This window comes from Ochotona curzoniae, unplaced genomic scaffold (genome assembly GCF_017591425.1).
Source record: "Ochotona curzoniae isolate NIBS_2020 unplaced genomic scaffold, NIBS_Ocur_1.0 contig_21, whole genome shotgun sequence".
NCBI classification, from domain to species: Eukaryota; Metazoa; Chordata; class Mammalia; order Lagomorpha; family Ochotonidae; genus Ochotona; species Ochotona curzoniae.
In genome coordinates, this window is record NW_024465322.1 from 8,094,866 (window position 1) to 8,114,661 (window position 19,796).

At 42.0% G+C, this 19,796-nt stretch overlaps 2 protein-coding genes across 5 annotated transcripts in view; both read left to right on the forward strand.

Moving 5' to 3' along the window:
- Nucleotides 1-5,970, forward strand: part of GLRB (glycine receptor beta) — a 38,226-nt gene extending 32,256 nt beyond the window's left edge. Inside the window, exons 8-9 of one of the 2 annotated variants that reach the window (XM_040971325.1) lie at nucleotides 2,300-2,592; nucleotides 5,128-5,970. In XM_040971325.1, coding sequence (XP_040827259.1) covers nucleotides 2,300-2,592; nucleotides 5,128-5,424 — 590 coding nt within the window. In that variant the 3' untranslated portion in view covers nucleotides 5,425-5,970. The remainder of the gene's footprint in view (nucleotides 1-2,299; nucleotides 2,593-5,127) is intronic. The other variant, XM_040971326.1, reaches the window with a different exon arrangement.
- Nucleotides 3,619-19,796, forward strand: part of GRIA2 (glutamate ionotropic receptor AMPA type subunit 2) — a 97,160-nt gene continuing 80,982 nt past the window's right edge. For 2 of the 3 annotated variants that reach the window (XM_040971321.1, XM_040971322.1), the window contains exons 1-2: nucleotides 16,145-16,595; nucleotides 17,112-17,252. In XM_040971321.1, the coding sequence (XP_040827255.1) occupies nucleotides 16,508-16,595; nucleotides 17,112-17,252 (229 nt within the window). In that variant the 5' untranslated portion in view covers nucleotides 16,145-16,507. Of the gene's footprint in view, nucleotides 3,654-16,144; nucleotides 16,596-17,111; nucleotides 17,253-19,796 lie in introns of those variants that run through there. The other variant, XM_040971324.1, reaches the window with a different exon arrangement.

Sequence of the window (19,796 nt, forward strand, 5' to 3'; positions counted from 1 at the left end):
AAATGCACTACTTTGTGGCCAAATGGGCCAAACTAGAGACCATTATGCTAAGGGAAATGAGCCAATCCCAACAGGAGTTGACTTTGTAATCACGGAGGGAAGAGGGAGGCACTCCAAAATAAGAGAGACTTAATTTGATAAATTCTGCATGAATGTCATTAGGATACAGGTTTAGTTTCCCAATCGCCATTGACCATATGGCTTCTGTTAGAAGGGCGCTCAGCTGCACTTAGCATCCGTAAGTGGGCAGAAATGGTTCGTGGTTGAGAGTCGGTCTAGTGCCAAAGCTGGGCTTACCTTTCAGCTCTGTGCTTGCTGAAGATAACAATTTGGACATTGTATCTTACCTCTTTCAGCAGTTCTCCTGAAATATCCACAAAGAGGATGGCGGTGCTCAAAGGGCTCCCAGAAGAGTTGAGAAACAGGAATGCAAAACCCATGTCATATTTTGCAGTTATCACTATTGCAGCTGTTATGTTGCCGTTCTTATACACATTATATATACATATTGCTTAAAAGTTTGTAAAGCCTTTTCACATACATTATTTTGATTCATCCAGAAAATATTTATTACTCACTGACCTGTTGTGATAAACAGTCCAATAAGAGAGAGACATACTTAACAAAAATAGCTGATTAGTATTAAAATGTGCCTTTAAAGAGAACTGCAACACTGCCATGCATTGGAAGAAACAGCCCTTGAGTGAATATACTATGAAACATTAAGATCCTGATACAGGGATAACATAGTTGGGGAGGCACCTTGCTTGTTAGATAAGATCTCAAAGAGAGGTGATATTGGGTAATGAAATGATGGAGTGAAGAGTCCCAGGGCTCTAAAGAGTGAGGCCCTGGATAGTAATCTTCCAGGGCTGAGTCTTAAGAAAGACTCCTGCCCACAGGATAACAGGAGGGCAGGATGGCTGGAGGACATTGAGTTGAAAGAATAGTATAAGGTGTATCGGAAAGATAACAGTCATAAGGGTTGAATCATGTGACACCTGGGGGGGGGGGAGCTGATGATTCGGCTTTTGTTCAGAATGCAAGATGAAGATACCGAAAGCTTTGGAGCATGATCGGACTCTATTTTGCAAACAGACTTTACTGCCAACTTGATAAAGGAAGCTACGGACATGACGCAGAATGGATGCAAGGAGAGCAGTTATGAGGTTATTGCAATAACTTAGGCAACTAATCGTGGTGTGAGCCAGGGGTAGTTGTATAGGGGCCGGTAAACATTAGGTGGCAGTTGGTAGCAAAAGTAGAGAAAAAAAGGCATTTGTAATTTGTTTTTCTGTTGTTCAAACTATGAAGATGAAATTGACATTAAGTGAGAGGGGCACAGCTGCAGTTGAGGTAGATATGAGAATGTGGGGGAACCAGGAACTTTGAATTGAATTTTGAGATGTCTGTTAGGTAGAGAAATGGGATAGCTGGTTTTAAACTCTCAGAATAGGAGTAAAAGTTTAACATATTCCAGAATGTAGATGGCTGTGAAGACGGTAGGAGAGAAATCACAGGAATCACAGAAATCACATTGTATGTGGAGAATAAATAAACTTCTGGGAGAATCTGAGGTAATGAGTAACCACCGGAATGATGTGGCTTTGTAAGTCAGGATGGGAGTTCAGGAGTAATGATTGCCACTGGGTTAAACAAGCCGCGAGAGGCATTATGTGCTCGACAAGGACAGTTTCTTTGAAGTGAAATAAAGGGGAAAATTTTTTTGGAATGGTTTCAAGAGAGAAGAAAAGGCAAAAATACGAGAGCGATCCTGAGCCTCTCCCTGCTCATGATTAGTTGTTAAAAGAGAAAGCGTTGGAGAATAGGATGGGAAGAGGGCTTGAGAAGGTGTTTGGTTTTGTTTGTAGGGCAAATTATGACGTGTTTATTTTGACCGGAAAATGACTAGTCCTGAAGAAAATTGAGAATTTTATTCTTTTTAATGGTTGAGTAGTATCCCATGGAGTAGATGTTCCAGTTTCTTTTTCCGTTCTTTGGATGGGCATCTGGGTTGTTGCCATATCTTTGCCATCATGGATTGCGTTCCATAGTTTTTTTCCATTTTGTTCTTATATCGTTGTTCCTGGGTTCACATTCAGCATGTAAGTGAAGGCTGTCTGAAACAAGCCAGGAAATAACCACTAGCCCTCACGTAAACCGAGTGTATCTGTTATTTTTCTTGTCTTCTAGCATTGTGTGTGAATTGTTCGTGGTCCATTGAAAGTTACAGGGGAGGAATTTAGTTGAAGAGTGAGGATGGTAGAATGTCTTGAACTCCTCTTTTCTGCTCCTGTAGGTATCTTCTCAGTGCTCAGTTTGGCCTCTGAGTGCACGACGCTTGCCGCTGAACTCCCCAAAGTGTCCTACGTGAAAGCTCTTGATGTTTGGCTCATTGCGTGTCTCCTGTTTGGGTTTGCTTCCCTGGTGGAGTATGCTGTCGTCCAGGTGATGCTGAACAACCCCAAAAGAGTGGAAGCAGAAAAGGCAAGGATTGCTAAGGCAGAGCAAGCAGATGGAAAAGGTGGGAATGCCGCCAAAAAGAACACTGTGAATGGCGCTGGGACTCCCGTTCATATCAGCACGTTGCAGGTGAGAACGAAGTTACCCCAGGAAGTTCCCCCATCTTCTTTGCACCGAGAGAGAGACAATTCACTGTCTGAATAATCCTTAGAATTGCATTTAGCTGTTTTTCACGTCACAGATGAAAAGCAACCCAGCACAGCACTTTTTAAAGCAGAAACATTTAAAATGCATGGATCAAATGTTACTTAAGGAAAAAAATACCATACTAAAATGTATCGAGTACTTCTAGCTGGAGAGTTCAGGCCTTCATCTTCAAACAGGATCATTAATCTAACAGCGAGCAATGCTTCCAGTCATGGGTCAAGCTTGGTCGTTCACTTGCTCCCGAGAGTCTCTGATTGGTGTCCAGTGGCAGGGAGGAGTAGTCAATCAGAAGACTGTCCACTGAGCTAAGAATGATGCGTTGGTAAGAGATAGATTTACACCATCAGCTTTATTAAAATCACGGTAACTCCGTGTTAGGGAAAACCATATCCTTAAAGTTGATGCAGAGTATCGGTCTATAATAAGTGTTATAAGGCCTGGAGAAGCCTCCCACAACCTAAGGATTGGCAAAAGGTCTTTGTTTTCACCTTAGAATATGAGCACAATGGCCGATGACAAAACAGGTAGCATCATATAATCCCGGTTGACTGTTACTTGGCAGAAAAGCAGAAGCTTTTGCAGATGGATGAACCCACATTTCTCTAGTTTGGCTTTTTATTGCTGCACTTTTGGAGTCTGATTCAGTAGCTTTGCCCGTTGCTAATGTGTTTTCCATACATTTTCCTGGGATAGTCTCAGGCTCTCAGGAATAAGCACTTCAATCTTTAATCTGCTTTGTGTTGATTTTCGTTTGAACTAGGAGATGAGGAAGTGTGATCAAGCTTTATTCTTCTGTGTGTACATAACAGATTTCCCAACCTCATTTATTGAAAAAAAAATGTCTTTTTTCAGTTCATGCTCTTTGTAACTTTGCTAAAGATCTATTGAATATAGGTGTGTGACTGACTTCTGGGATTTCCATAGTGTTCCAGAAGTCTATGGTGTTGGGGTGTGTGTGTGTGTGTGTGTGTGTGTGTGTGTGTGTGTTTTAATGTCTGCAGTCAAATTTGTTACAGTTGATAAAACTTCACTGCCACATTGCTCAAACAGTCCTAAGAAACTTGACCTTTTAGAACCGTTTGCTATTGGGCATCATGGAAGAAAGATATGTGTGTGTGTGTTTTCTGAAATCAGATTTAAAGAATTTAGTTTTTGGTTTCTGCTTTGATTCTCTCTGTCACTATATGGAACAGTCCGTGTGTGTGTGATATTTTTTTGGCTAGACATTTTGCTAGACACACTGTACAAACTGATACAGACTAGAATCTGAAACTCACATTCATGCCATCCATATGATGGTGTAAGTTTTTAGGCTCAGCTGAATTCTCACATTTGGTGAAACGTAAGGGCACATTTAAAAAATCATGCAATGAAATTGAAAAAACATGCAATTATAAATCCAGTCATTGTGTGCTAGCTTTAGAAATATAATACCAATATGTGTACATATGTAGGGATAAATAGAAGTAAACTAAGTGTGTAATTGCAGAAAGGTATGCAATTGGATTTTCTTATTTTTTGTTTTATTTATATTTATTGACTTTTACACGTGCACTTTAAACGGGTGTTCCGTTCAGTGTGTCTTAGATATTTTTGCTCTGCATCTGTGAACATACCCTCCGACTCCAGCCCAAGAAATATCTAACATTGTTTGTTCAAATAGAAGAAAAATACTCCTGAGGAATAGTGTTCGTTGTAGCCTGCAGGTACACATGCATATGTAACTTAGCAATAACCTCGTCAATATTAGCAATCGACAGAGCTACTCGGTGCATCCACTATATTAAAAAAGCAAAAAAAGTACCTGGAGTGGTGATATACAGTAAAGAGGTTTTCCTTCACAGTTAAAGCTCACTTAAATGTGAAGATTCCAGGGCTGGATCGTAATACGGTGTTAAAACCCATGGAGGACTTAGACAATGTGTTCAAGAATTCACTTCTTTGACATCTTCCATAATATTAATGCTACCCCAGCACCCTGGGAGTTAGCCTACAATATAATCTTTGAAAGAGCTTGGCACAATAATTCAACGTGAACTAATTATTTTGCCTAGTAAAAGGAATTGACTCGAATTGAGTAATTCAGAAATTAACTGAACTATCTATGTAGGATGCAGACTTGCTGAAGTATAGATAATGTGTTTGTCTTCTCTGAGTGTGATTGGTTAATTCAGCATTAATCAAGAAGTTGGGAACACCTGTCACAAACAAACTTTTGATCAGCCTGAAAGTCTGATTCCTTGGCATAAAATCATCAACCAACAACTTCTTCATGATGAAGACTTCGTTAATTAAGCAATATTTTAGATCCATAAAAATGTAGGCGGTCTGATAATAAACAGGTGCTGTTTCTATGGGTATTTCATAATGTTTGCAAATAACGTCATGTTGGAGCTGTTTTTAAAATATCCTTGAGTTGTATGCTGAATTCCATTTAATTTTATTTTTTATCCTCAGGTTGGTGAGACCAGATGCAAAAAGGTTTGTACTTCAAAGTCTGATCTGCGATCTAATGACTTCAGCATTGTTGGAAGCTTACCAAGAGATTTTGAACTATCCAATTATGACTGCTATGGAAAACCCATTGAAGTCAACAACGGACTGGGAAAATCTCAAGCCAAGAACAACAAGAAGCCTCCTCCGGCCAAGCCCGTCATTCCCACAGCAGCAAAGCGAATCGATCTGTATGCGAGGGCCTTGTTTCCTTTCTGCTTCTTGTTCTTCAATGTTATCTATTGGTCCATATATTTATGATGGATACTGTCGTTTGTGTGAAATGAAAGCCCACTTCCTTGTGACCAGCTTCTGTCATAAATGCCAGTCTGTGAAAACACTTGCGTTTCCATAGCAATCTATTGCATTCTGGATGCCACTTGATTGTAATCAACATGTGGCATCTTAGTGGAATGGCAGCATGACCCTGTTCTGTTTGTTCTCCAATAGCAGTGCATCAACGCATAGCAAATATGTTGCTTCAGGAGTAAAAGGAGGATTAGCATTCTATGTCCTATAAATCCAAGCAGTCCTTGTCAATTAGTGTAAACCGCCATACTCTAAATAATCCCGGTAATGAGATGACGTGCACGCCCAATCCTGCTGTGGCCTCCATCCTAGTGTATGTAGTCCTTCAGATGTCTTTCCTCTTGTGATGTTACAAGACAGCTGTCTTCTTCTTATATAATGTTAGGAGTTAATGTCCCCAATTAAGCAAAGGTGTGTCACTTTTCATTTAAACTTTGTAAGTAGAAATATATCGGTTATCCTTATGAAGGCTCTGTGAAGAAATGAAGTTCAAAAAATTGTGACTTATTTATTTGAAAATTGGCTCATTTTAAAGTGTGCCTGTGTCGTAAAAATGCCAGATAATTTAAAAAAATAAGAATTTTTGGAACAAAGGGTAGTATTTCCCTGCATAAATGCACACTGAACTCTGGATTCTGATAATTAAAGATAAATAAAGGATAGGGACATTAGCTGTTTAGGAAAAGAGAAATTTATTTAATCCACAATAAAAACATAAATATATTTTCATGGATATCGTTTGTTGATACAAAGTAAACAAAGTATTGTGCCTTAAAGAGTCATATATATATTTCAAATTAAATTCAGTAATAGATATATGATTTGATCTCCTTTTTCACAAATCAAAAAGAAATATCTTGTTAATAGATGTCGTTTGAATTGGAAAAGGATCTGTTGGAAATCCCTTATTCTTAATTGTAATTTGACATGGCAAATAATCATGAAATGATATTAGCTTCTTCATTTTGTTAAAAAAAAACTTACCTACTTAAGTATCATTAAAAATGTTGCCTGAATTAATTGATTATTTTTTATTTATTTGAATATCTTTGGGTTATTTAGTAGCGAAGTAAATAATAAATGCTTTCACTTGCATTTTCCTTCTTCTTAAAAGATTAGTCAGTTGAGATTTTATCTTGCCCAAAACTGAAAACATTGAATTTCACTTTATGAGAACCCCATTTTCTAATTATATCAGATTCAAGGCACTCTTGTTTTAATTCCAAGCACAGCTGAAGTTAGAACTATCATCATGGTCTTGACATAAACATAAAGCCAAAGGAATATACCTACGTTATTCAAAGAGTTTTGTTATAGCTAAACGATTGTATGTGCAATTAAGTCATAAACTGTAACATTTTATGCAAATTTCCGTGCAATAGTTCAGTGCTATTCAGCCTGTTGAGGACTTTAATTTTTAAGATTCTTCCTAATCACAAACATTTTTAAATGGGTTCCAGTGGAGTCCTCTGTGGTTCTTCAGCTCCCTCTAGTTGCAAAAGCATGACCATGTGCCTGATTTTGAAATACTACCTGTGTAACCCTGTTGACAGACTTCAAATTCCATTAACTTTCTTGAAGTCAAATTTAAATCCTTGAAAATAGGTTTCTTACATTTCTTACATCATTTCGTTCTTTTTGAAAATTTCATCCAGATTAAGCAGTTTTATCTAGATATACATTTAATGGAAATCATACCATGCTGTAAACAAGTCTCATCATATAGAAGTTTTTCAGATAGCACAGGCTCAAGGTCGTTTCAATACCCAGTGCCACATGAAAACCACACCAGAATTAAGTACGATACTTGGCATCAAATGGAACATGAGGCAATTATTGAAACAAAGAAGTACAACTGATGTCAACTGATGCTTTATAATTCAATCCTTAAAATCCTTAACAGTGTATTCCGTCAACTTCAAAGTAATTCTGATCTATGTACTTTAAACTGTATGTGTCTAGGAAAATCTGTGGTGTCTCTACCTGGCAGAATTGCTAATACCTCAAATTCAGTTTCTTCAAAATAAAAACGATCATTTGCTCACAATTCAGCAGGGTTTCTTTTTCTGTTTCTCTAATGCCATCATTAATCCACTTACCCACATGAGATGTTCCTTTCTCACACGGTCTTCTTTGAAATACCAAGAACTGCAGAGTCTCACTCCCACACCTGCCGTCTACTCCCCATCTCAAATGATGCTATCTACATAAAACACTTCAGCACTTTACAATGTCAACCCAACAGCATTCTATGTAATTTTTAATTGGTTATGTGAATTTTATTTTTAGCTGCACACTGATTATGATGATGCGTTTAGGGCACACTTAAGGCATACAGATTTAAAGTAGTTGTAGACATCTCTATTCAACTATTTGTCATCTCCAGAGGTCCCTAATATTTCGTTCCTTTCCAGAGGTTATTACACAAATTTCCAAGCTGTATATGATTTTAAACATAAAAGTTAAATTAATATAATGGAATCGAGCACAAAATATATTCTATTTCATGTAGAGTGTTACAGTTTCTTTTGGTCTTTCATGTAATATGTTTGGGAGATTCTTTCTTGATGTTAGATATTCATATACCTAACACCTGTTCCCTGCTTTCTATTGTAATTTCTTAATGTAACTTCTTAATTTGAGTGGAAATTTAAGTTGCTGTTTTCCTAACACAAAGCTATATTTCAATAAATACCTTTGGGCACATTTGTGTGTATGAGAATACCTCAAAAATGCATACAAATATAAACTCGACATGACAGTGAGGCGGGTTTGCCTTAGCAGGAATTGCTTACCAATTATCTCATGAAACAGAGGTTTTATTGGTCAATCAATATTGTTTTCCGCTTCCCCTTTTGGTGGTGCGGTAAACAAGATACACGCACAAATGATTTTTGCTTTTGACAAGTTCGGTCTACCATATATGCCCAGGAGATTTGAGTGTTAAAGAGTTGCAAATGTAACAGGGGGAGAAATGGCATTTAATAGTAATAAGTAACTGACTCCTTGTGCTTGAGGACCACAGCCCCACACCCTACTGCTTTTGGCACTCCCCGCGCACGAACCTGACCGTGGTAGCAGCAGCAGCAGCAGGCTGCTCGCCTCAGTAACAAACCCCAGCTCTCGGCCTGGGACTGCCAGGAGCTGCAGACTTGACAACTACAAAGATGACCTTGAACTTATTAACTGAGAGAATATTATATGGAACCTAATAAATTCTGCCCTGAACTATTCTAAAGCTTCTTTCTACAACACAGCTGCACTTCTCCGCTTCATTCAGCAGCATGCTCAAAAGCTCTTTCATTCAAAAATCACTGGTTTCCAAACAGTACACAGACATCATTAGATGCTTTCACATTTTTAGGCGGATTAATTTAAAAGTCGAAATAAAGAGTATGTGTGCATAGAGTGTGTATACACTGCCTTTGCAAATAAACCGAAGATCGAAACAAAAACAAAAGCCATGATTATGTTTCAATAAGAAAGCAGGACAATGACCACAGACCTTGATACCCGAGTTCTTGTTCCGTGTCTATCACAATCCTCCAAACTTTGTCAAAGAATCCTCCTCTCTCCTCGTGTCTGAAAAGGAACAGACGCGAGTTAAGAACCATCAATGGCGACGTGCTAGTCTTTCCTTCATGGCAGCTGAAAGCAGGGAATTGGAAAGAATTAGCCCGTTTGATGAATCCTGGGCAATTATTTAACATCTATGTGCCTCAGTTTCCCCATGTCTAAAACATAAAGAACAGTCATAACCTCATCACTGAGACGATTTCTTTTTAATGTAAACATTCATTGGCAGGAGGCAGATGTTTGATGCAGTGGCTACGAATTGTTAGGTACTTCTGCATTCCATATTGGAGTGCCTGTATTTGAATCCCAGTTTTTTGTTTTCTTTTTAATTTTCAGCCTCTTGTTATATACACATCGGCAAAAGCTGACGGCTCAAGCTCACAGTCCCCTCACCTTCTACGACCTGGGTGAAGTTTTGGCTTCTGGCTGTGGGCTGACCCAGCCCTGGATATTTCAGTAACTTAGAGGTTGAGTCAACAGAATACAGATCTTCCCTCGTTGTCTCTGTCTCTTTCCTCTCACTCTCTCTCTCTCTTTGCCTTTCAAATAAGCAAAATTTTTAAACTTGTTTTAATAATTTAAGGGTCATACTCCACATATTTGTAGTAGCCTAGAAAAGAAAAATTCAAAAACTGAAAATGCTTGTGAATCTTCGGGGAGCAATATGCTAAATGTGCTGTAAATACAGAGGTCACTTTCATGTAATTTCATGCGTGTACAAAACGAATGAAAGATAATTAATACTCATTGCGACTATCCTGGACAGCTCTATGATTTTAAGTTTCATTCTTAAATAGACAGGGCTTATTAAATTATGTTCAGTAGGATCTTGGTGTCAATGAATCTAATTCTATTCACATCCTTGTAAGTTTGATAACGTAACTACTAAGTATTATCTTTATTCTTAATTAATCAAAATACCCAATTAACCCAATTCTGTAAAAAAGAAAAAAATCATGTCTTATATTCAGAACTCTTACCTAAGATGTATGAGGCTATAACTGATAAACTAATATTTCACTCTCATTAGGGCAATATTTTTCATGTTATAGACATAATATTTGTTCAGTAACTGAGACCATATGAAACACATCAGCAAAAATATTACAATGTTGGACAATAAATTAAACTTTTTAAGAGATACATTTATTTACTTACTTTAAAGAGTGACAGAAAGAGATAGAAAGATTGATCATCTCTTTTTTTTTTTTGCTCCCACCATTTTCCTTTATATTACTACAGCAATATAGTCAAGAATTATATACATATATATACACATATATTACAAACATACTGACTAGACAGAACTGTTCAAAAAGAAGTTGGTGGGAATCAAAGCTCTCACTTCTGCTATTTTCTTACTCAGAGGGATCAATAACTTACGGATCATTTGGATTTTAGAATGCCTAAAATATCTGCTGTTAGAGCTCTGGCATTTTTTTAAGCTCTCACTTACTGTGGTCAATTTTAACTGGGACAAAAGACGACTTCATTGTTTGAAAAGCACACTGTGTCTCATTCATGTGTCGTGTCTATTCCAGATACATGTTACACACAGAATAAGACTGCAGGATAATGGACTCACCTACAATTTCTCAGTCTGGATGTGGAACAAGGACTGATTTCTCTGCCCAAACTCCAAGGCCACAGTTCTTAGGATTCTCTATTGCTGCCCCACGTGCTGCCACCCCTCACAGTCCTAATGGCTCCCAAGTCCTTCCGTATTTCTCCATGTCCATCCCACATGCCACTCCCATGAAAAACCAGTAAAAACCAAAGCGAACAAATGCCCGTCTCTACCATTTAACAGAAATTTCCCAGCAGTTTAGGTCCTTTCAACTTTAGTGTTTCACATGCTTTACAACCACGCCCTCCCACGTCTGGCAGTTTAATCCAAAGCTCCTTGTATCTGACACTAAAGCAAGGGAACCCTGCCTTTTGAATTGGAAGCCCAGCCAAGCATTTCAGAGATGAATGTGTGAGGGAAAACAGCTCTCATTCTTCAGGATTCCTTGCACCAGGGAGATTGAAACATTCATTATTTGTGTCTACACATTATCTTGCCACTAATGGTGCCAGGACTTCCAAGATATGTTCTCTAATGCATTCCAGTGGAGTGGAATGTTGATGGTTCAAGTAAATTAGAATTTCATCCACAGGCTGACAAGAGCATTTCTCTACAATATATTACGAATGAGAAGATTGTCTAAATTCATAATTAAGTTTTCAAAACATTGGGAGAGTGGCGAGATTTATCAGAGGTTTCCTTTATTTCATGACACAACTTTCATCCATATATGCAGTCCAGTGTACTCTAACTATATGTCTTTTCTTAGGATTTACTTGTTGTTATTGGAAAGTCAGATTTACAGAGAAAAAGACAAAAATCTTCCATCTGCTGATTCACTCCCCAGCTTGGGCCAGAGCTTAACTGACTCGAAACCAGCAGCCAGGAGCTTCTTCAGGGTTTCCCACGCAGGTGCAGGGTCCCAAGGCTTTGGGTCATCCTTGACTGCTTTCCCAGGTCACAAACAGGGAGCTGGATGGGGAGCAGGCTGAACATGAATCGGTTCCCATACGGGATCCTGGCACATGCAAGGTGAGGACTTTAGCCACTAGTCTACTGTACTGGGCTCTTAACTGTAATTTTTTTTATGTTGTTGTCTAAATTTTTATTCTTTAGTACATTCCTCATATAGGACATAGGAGATGAAAAATCACCCATTGCAGTATACCTGTGGGTACACTGATATTTGAATGCTGAAAAAAAAGTGAGCAAAGAAAAAAAAAAATCCTATATTCCTTTTTGCCATTACATAATAGTGTTGTTTATTTTCATTTTTTTTTTTAGTGATCCATTCATATTGTGCTTTAGCATAGCCACATAAAAAATCCTAATTCCTGCTGCAAAACTGAGAATGCTGAACAACGATATTTGTAGGCTAAAAATTCTTTTATGGAACTCATTAGCAGGATCACACACCAAAATATTTATGGTGTTGTAAAACTGTTATAAGCAAGCGAGACACTCAGCGCCGCTCAGGGTTGGGCCTTGATCTACTTTTATGGCCTTCACATTCTCTCTGATTGTATAACGGTAGCAGATAATGCTATTCCAAGAAAGTTCCAAGTGTTACCAAGGTTTGTGGAAAGTTCAAGTAATAGTCTTTGAAATGGAGACTGTGGAGAAGTGTGATAATTACAGCATATTGTATCTAGGTTATCCAATACGTTTAAAAGTGTCTAAGATTTGAGAAAGTGTATTTCTGTACAAGTCATAAAACTCTCCTGAAAATTGGCCTTCCTTTTTGTTAATATCTGTCTACTCTAGTGGACACACTTGTCTTTTTGTTTAACATCGTTTGGCATTTGTTTTTAAACAATACCCACAAATAGTGATACTTTCTGTTTTCAGTGATGGTTTTCAAATGCAATCACTGCATTTCTTCTCTCCAAGACGCCAGGCAGTGAGTGGGTTATTAATAAGAGCTATGTGACTGCTAGACAAGACAGTAAGGGAAAAAACCAGGTTGTCTCATGGGACTGCACAGCCGAAATGCTTTCAAACTAGACACCAGCTCCTGTAAATGTCAGAAAAATGAAAATGTTACATGCATTTCTTTATTTGAAAGATACAGCTAAAGAGAGGTATGTAGAGAGAGAGAAAGAGAGAGAGAGAAACCATCGGACTTGTGCCAGGTTGAGGCCAGGAGCCTGGCACTCCACCGGAGTTTCCCATGGGAGTGGCAGGGATGCAGCCCTTCAGCCGCCATCAGTTCCGTCCCCTGATGCATTAGCAGGGAGCCACGGGAAGTGGAGAGACTGCAGGTTGAACAGGTACTCTGATCTCAGAGGCTGCTATTGCAAGCAATACCCTAACAGGCCGTACCATGACTCCTGCCCATCAGCGTTTATTTCTTTAAGTGAAAAGTTTACATTCTTCCCAGAATGTTTCTAGCCTTTCTTAAAGATTTATTTTAATTTTTATTGGAAAGTCACATTTACACAAAGAAGGAGAGACAGAAAGATCTTCCGTCTACTGGTTTACTGTCCAAGGGCTTCTTCCAGGTCTTCCATGCGGGTGCAGGATCCCAAGGCTTTGGGCTGTCCTCAAATACTTTCCCAGGCCACAAGCAGGGAACTGGAAGGAAAGTGGGGCTGCTGGGACACAAACCAGCATCCATAAGCGATCCTGGCACATGCAAGGCAAGGACTTTAGCCGCTAGGCTACCTCACTGGGCCCTTTTGCCTTTGTAAGATCCAGCTTCCTGTTCTTATCTGTTTCTTTGATTCTTTCTCTTGTGTAAATTCAAATATATCTTTTTTTTTTTTAAGTCCAACTTAGGAATTTCTGCTCTGTTTTATCTATAGATCTACTTTTAATTTCAAGGATCCCTTAAGATTCTCTGTTGAATTAGAGACTAACCAAGCTGGAGGTTTCCCTGGGGCAGGTGGAAGACATAGTAACATCAACGTGTTTTCTTTTGCACTTGCATAAGTCTCTACGGAAAAGGGGGAACATATCTCATTTACTAGTTGAATCTCCCTCCTAGAGAAGAATTAACTGTGACACTTCAGTCCATCAGTCAAACTGTCTGGACAGTACGTGACACTTCAGTCCATCAGTCAAACTGCCTTAGTAGAATGTGAGCTCTGTGATGACAAGAACCATATCAACGGGCCTGGCACAGCAGCCTAGTGGCTAAAGCCATCTTCTTGCACTTGCTGGGATCCCATATGGGTACCAGTTTTTGCCCCACTTCCCATTCAGCTCCCCGCTTGTGGCTTGGGAAAACAGTCAAGGTTAACCCAAAGCCTTGGGACCCTACACCTGCGTGAGAGACCCGAAAGAGGCTCCTGGCTCCTGACTTCAGATCGGCACAGCTCTGGCTATTGTGCCCACTTGTAGAGTGAATTATTGCATCGAAGATCTTCCTCTCTGTCTCTCCTCCTCTCTGTGTATCTGACTTTTCAATAAAAATAAAATGTCTAAAAAATTAATCTACAACCAACCGTCTACAAAGCAAATCAATTATAAGGTGCTTAATATTTTCAGATTTTCCTATTATTCTATTTTTTTAGTATAACTTAACCTCACATTAGAGGCATTGCTCAAGTTTTAGATAATTGCAAAAGTTGAACAGCAGGGGGCAGAGGATTACAAAATCTGCTTCTTGGAGCATTATGGCATTCAATTACTGTCAAGTTGTTTTGAAAAATTGGAAGCTGATTTTGCACTGATCAGTTTGAGATGTAATAGTTTTAAAACAAGAAATGCCAAAGTGTTAAAATCAAGACCTGGATACTTTAAGAATGCCTGTATATCTTATTTAAATTTATTATACTTTTTATTTCAACCTACTTAAATTTGTTACACTTAGATGGATAGCATTCTGCACTTGAAAAAATCGAATTGTCCATCTAAGTATGCACATGAATTATAAATATTTTTCATAAGTGATAATGTAATTATTAACTGACTAAAATAAATTTGTGGTGGTGGTATGTAGTAATAAATATATAAATTCTCTATATATCGGTGTAGTGACTTGCGTAATGACCATCAAAATGAAATTATTGCTGGAAATTTAAGAATTACAGGATATCAGAGCCCAGCAGGGCGATTTTCTCTGCCTTCCTTATCTAAAAACGTGGAAATTGGGAATCAGTGGTGAGGACGGAGGTGTGATCCCCACGTCACAGTCGCACTGGAATGTAGCGTGGTGGAATAACAGCAGCTTCTCCTTTCACACTGAGGGCCTCCGCGATCTGTCCCCTGGACACACTGCCTTGAACTTCAACTTCCTTTACGTTGTTTAAACCACGAGAGCCAGTTTGGAAAGGCGTGTCTGAGGAGGCTGAGGGAATTGCCAGGACTTATTCCCAGGAAAGCCTTGTGGAGAGCCTCACAGATCCCACAGGGAGAATCCCAATCCACATCTTCCTCTATCAAATCCTTTCCCATCAGCTTCCCGTTCCCAACCTCATCTTTTGTTCCCATTGGTTCGCGTGGTCCATGCTCCGACACGGTTTACAGTGACTCCCCCACATCAGAATGCGACGGGGTCTCTGCTTGCTGCATCAGTTTCTGTCGGAGACTGCAGCCTCGTGGCCTTTTTAGATCAGCTTTCATCTTCTGACCTCTTCATCCTGTGGGGCATCTCCCGATTTGTATCCGTATAAAGAAGGGGCTTACAGGTTTCTGCCACGGTTGGGTCAGCAGTGAAGGCTTGGAGACCCAGAGGCACACGCCTCTGCAAGTCCGCATCAGAGAGTGCGATACAAAAGTGGGTTTCCCATGCAACGTATGCAAAGATTCTATCTTGATCTTCTAGGCGGCTTGAGCTGTTACCGTCTTATTTTAGCTTGCCCTGGATCCTGGCTACAGCACATGAAGCCAAAGTTCCCGATTTTGGAACTTCTTCAAGGGGTGTTTTGCTTGCTTGTTTGTTTGTTTATCGATTGAGTCAGATGAAGTAGAAGTCAGTGTTTCTATGGGGCTCAGCGTTCACTGAAGACGGCAATGGGGAAAAAAATCAGAATTACTTTTCACGTGAACCGACAGGCCCCGGCGAGAGAATCTTCTAACTGCCTATAATACTTAGCCGCCTGACTTCTGCACAGCAGTCGGAAATCAATTTTGCTGCATTTGGTTCTGGCTGAAGCGTCTCCCCCGGCAGCTGCAGCAACCGCACCAAGCAACCGCCCCGCGGGGTGCGCAGCGCTGTCCTCGGTGCTGAAAGGAGGCGCTGGGCACCGGGGCTCCCGGGGTGGGGGGACAGGCCTTGCACCCCGAGAGCCGCGGGGCTCGGAGCTGCACCTGCTGCGCTCGGTTCTCGCCACCGAGGCCGGGCGGTGCTCGGTGCCGGGGAGGGGTGCGCGCGCCCCTAGCCGTCTGCTCCGAGTGGCGCACGCGCACCCGGGGCGGCCTGTCGGTCTCTGGGACTCGCCTGTGTGTGCGCGCGCGCCTGCGCCTGTCGGTGAGGGTGTGTGCCTGTGTGTGTGCGTGTGTGTGTGTGTGTGTGTGGTCTGTGTATATGTGTGTGTGTGTGCGGGTGTATGTCTTCACGAGCGCGCGCGCGCGCGCCGGCGCGTGTGAGAGAGAGAGGAGAGGAGAGGAGAGGGAGAAGAAAGCGCGAGAGAGGGTGAGAGTGTGTGAGCGCATGGGAGGGTGCTGAATATTCCGACACACTGGGACCACGGCGGCAGCTCCGCGGAAAACTGCATTTGGCCAGTCCTCCGGACTTGGGGCACAGGGCATCAGCAGCCTACGGCAGGACCCGAGAATCAGGGATTCTTCTGCCTGCACTTGGGGTTTTTTTTTTTTTAGCAGCTTGGTGCTTCGCTGCTGTCTCAAAAATGCAGAGGATCTAATTTGCTGAGGACAACGGCCACAGAAAGAAGAGGAGGAAAAGGAAAATCGAAGGGGTATTTTGTGGATGCTCCACTTTTCTTGGAAATGCAAAAGATTATGCATATTTCTGCCCTCCTTTCTCCAGTTTTATGGGGACTGATTTTTGGTGTCTCTTCCAACAGCATACAGATAGGTGAGTACCCTTTGTGCTGCGCTTTTGAATTGTACCTGATTTGGTGGTCATCTGTGTTCACAATGGGCGAATTAATTCATGTCATGTACACTTATGTCATGCCTTGACTGCATTCCAGATCTGAACTACCTAGAATGTACATGTATCTTATACCTGCTCCCCTCCCCGGGATGCAATAAGGGAAAATGAATCTGGCTTTGACACAATACAAGAAAAGGTCTTCTCGCTTCTGACCTCCAAAATTTAGGAATTGTGCCTTTCCCACTTGGCTTAGATTGCCTAGGGTTCCATAAGCACAGTTTGCGATCAAGAGCAAAGGCGAAATGTTTCTGGCCATCTGCCTTTCCCTCCTAGCTCCCCAGCGTCCTGACCCCTGGGCTACCTTTGGGTTGCATTGCCTCGGCCTGGTAGCAGCGCGAATTCCCGGGCATTGGGCACCAGCGGGCTACCCTCCTCCGCCTCCCGAGAACTGACACTGCTCTCCTTGTGTTTGTTGTTGGTTATTTTTTTTTCCAGGGGGGCTGTTTCCGAGGGGCGCTGATCAAGAATACAGTGCATTTCGGGTAGGGATGGTTCAGTTTTCCACTTCGGAGTTCAGGCTGACACCCCACATCGACAATTTGGAGGTAGCCAACAGCTTTGCAGTCACCAACGCTTGTAAGTGATGAATATTCATGTCTTCCGGGTGCTGCACGCGGCCCCTCTAGTGAGTGTGCGTGCGGGGTGGTGTGTGCGTGTGTGTCCGTGTCGGTGTGTGTGGGGGTTTGAGCAAGTGCACACGCGCGTGCGTGGCACCGAAAAGAGAGAAGTGGCTGTGATCTCGGGGACCCCCGCTGGCTGGGGGTGGGGGCAGTCAGTGCTGGAGAGGAGGCGAGGAGGCGAGAGGCTGTGAAGAGTGTGCGCACTGGGGAGCGAGGGTGGGCGTTGGAGCCAGCAGAGGGGCTCCCACGGTGCAGGTCGTTCTGGCACATCTTGAGGGGAGCTCAGCCGCCCCCGCCGTCCTCAGTGCGTGCCCACGGACACTCTGCCCACAGGGAACACCCTGTTCCCCAGGGCTCCCTGCCGGGTTCCTTGGCACATGCCACTGAAGGCTGCCAGCCCCAAGCCACCTGACCCGCAGCTGCACCCTCTTGCGCCTGCGGTGCGAGGCAGGGATCCGCAGCTGCAACTCGGTTCACCCCGCGGCTCTCTTCGACGGGACGAGCTGATAAAATGATTGTGGAGTTGGGCACCGGCTGTTACATAACGCCCACCCGGGGGCGCGACGCGGAGCGAGGCTGACGTAGAGCCAGGCCGGGCCGGGTGGGGTGCAGAGGAGTGCAATGTGGTGGATGCATAAGGGGCCAGCGGAAGAACTGTCAGTGTCGCCTGCTTCATGAGCTTGAACCCGGGGGAGGGGAGGCATTCCGCCGCTGGCGTCCCGGACAGCTCGCGGGCCCCTGAGCGCTTTGTTCTCGGGTAGCGGGACCCCGCACCCCATGTCCCCCACAAGAGCAGGCAGGCGAAGGGAAGGGATCCAAAAGCGGGGGGATCTGCCGCGTTTGATAATCTGAAGAAGTCGCTGATCAGCCATTTTAGCCTTTGCAGTTCTCCATATTAGGCTTTCCTGGGCACTTGCGTGGAAGCTCTTTCCAGGTTTCCCATAAAGCAACAGAAAACCAGGCTGTGGGGGATTCGGAAGGGTTTGGTGGCGAGGCCAGCAGCCTGATCCCAGCTGCTGTGGTGCGCTCCGCCATCCTTGCCTGCTGGCTGGCTGGGCTGGACTGATTCGCTCAGACTCGGATGTTCGCAGTTATTATTTCATAGATAATAGGATTGCGGGATCTGCAGAATCTTGGTTACAGTGTGGGGGAACAAGGGGGAAATTCCTGCAGAAATAACCCAGATGCAGACCTCGCACCTACACAAACAACCCGGTGTCTCCCACTGCCTCAACTTCAATCACCCGGTCAGGTTGATGGTGCGCCAGCTTGGTGATAATGCTGGGGCATCATCAAGTCTTTTTGCGATTACAAGGCTTTCTTCAAATGCTCATGGAGAGAGACGAAGGGAGGGAGGGAGGGAGAGAGAGAAAAATTAAAATGGATTTGCAACTGTGAAACTGGTTCTAAATATCTGAAAATCTTAGTACACACAGATAAATAGAAAAGAATGGACTCAATTAAATTGTGAAGACTTTTATACTTTAACTATTTGCCTGCCAGATTTAGAGTGCTCACGTGTTGTCATGGGGCTTCCTTTTATTCTGTATTATAAGTTTGACCCGTGAATATGCTGAGTATCTATATGAGGTAGTGTCTCCTCCAGGAACGAGATGGGAAGTAACGTATTCTATGGCAGGACCGCGTGCCATAGGTAGATTCTAAACCTGAAGTGGAAGAATTGACAGCCGTTCTTTCTAAAAACAAGCAATTATACCAAAGCCCATGCTAGAGGATTACAGAGAAGTCATAGGAATATCCAGTGAACAAAATGAATATCCTTTGATTCCAGCGAGTGCTGAATCGAGCTATTGAGGCACACTGGAAGGCACACAGGTTGTAGTCACGTTTCGGTTTTCAGTGTTAGGTTTGTGTAAACCTGCAGAAGTCAACAGCAGAGAATGAAAGGAAGCTCCAGTGTTAGTTCTGCATCCTTTAAATCATGGTTTATCTCCGAACTCACCCTTGGTCTTCTTGACTTTTTGGTAAGGGGAGCCCATGATTCTTGCCTATCTAAAGTAGAAGCAATATTTTTTCAAGATGTTAACAACTGAGAGCAAAATGTCTTTTCCCGATTTCCATCCTGAAATCTACAAAATTTTCCTTTATCTGCCCTATTTAATGACGCCTATCAGCCAACAATGCTTCTGAGTTAAGGCATCAGAATCTCACGGTTAAATCTACACATTAAGAAAGTGGGGTTTTAAAATTTAAAATATAATTTCAAAAGAGCAAAGTGCATTGGTTCATGAATTTCCTTTTCTTCCTGCGTTGGAGGAAATTCTTTGAAAATGTCAAAGTTGACGTTGATGGAAGAATCCAGAGAGAGCCACAAAACGGGTTAACGAAGTCATTCTGTTACGAATTCAGTGAAATGACTATGTGTGCGGCGCAGTGGGATAATGAAAGTACCTGTTTGTTCCATTTGTTTCCATGGGCACGTGAAGAACTCAAGAAAGATTTCCAGTTTCTTCCTTCATCCCTTCCCTCACCCTCACCA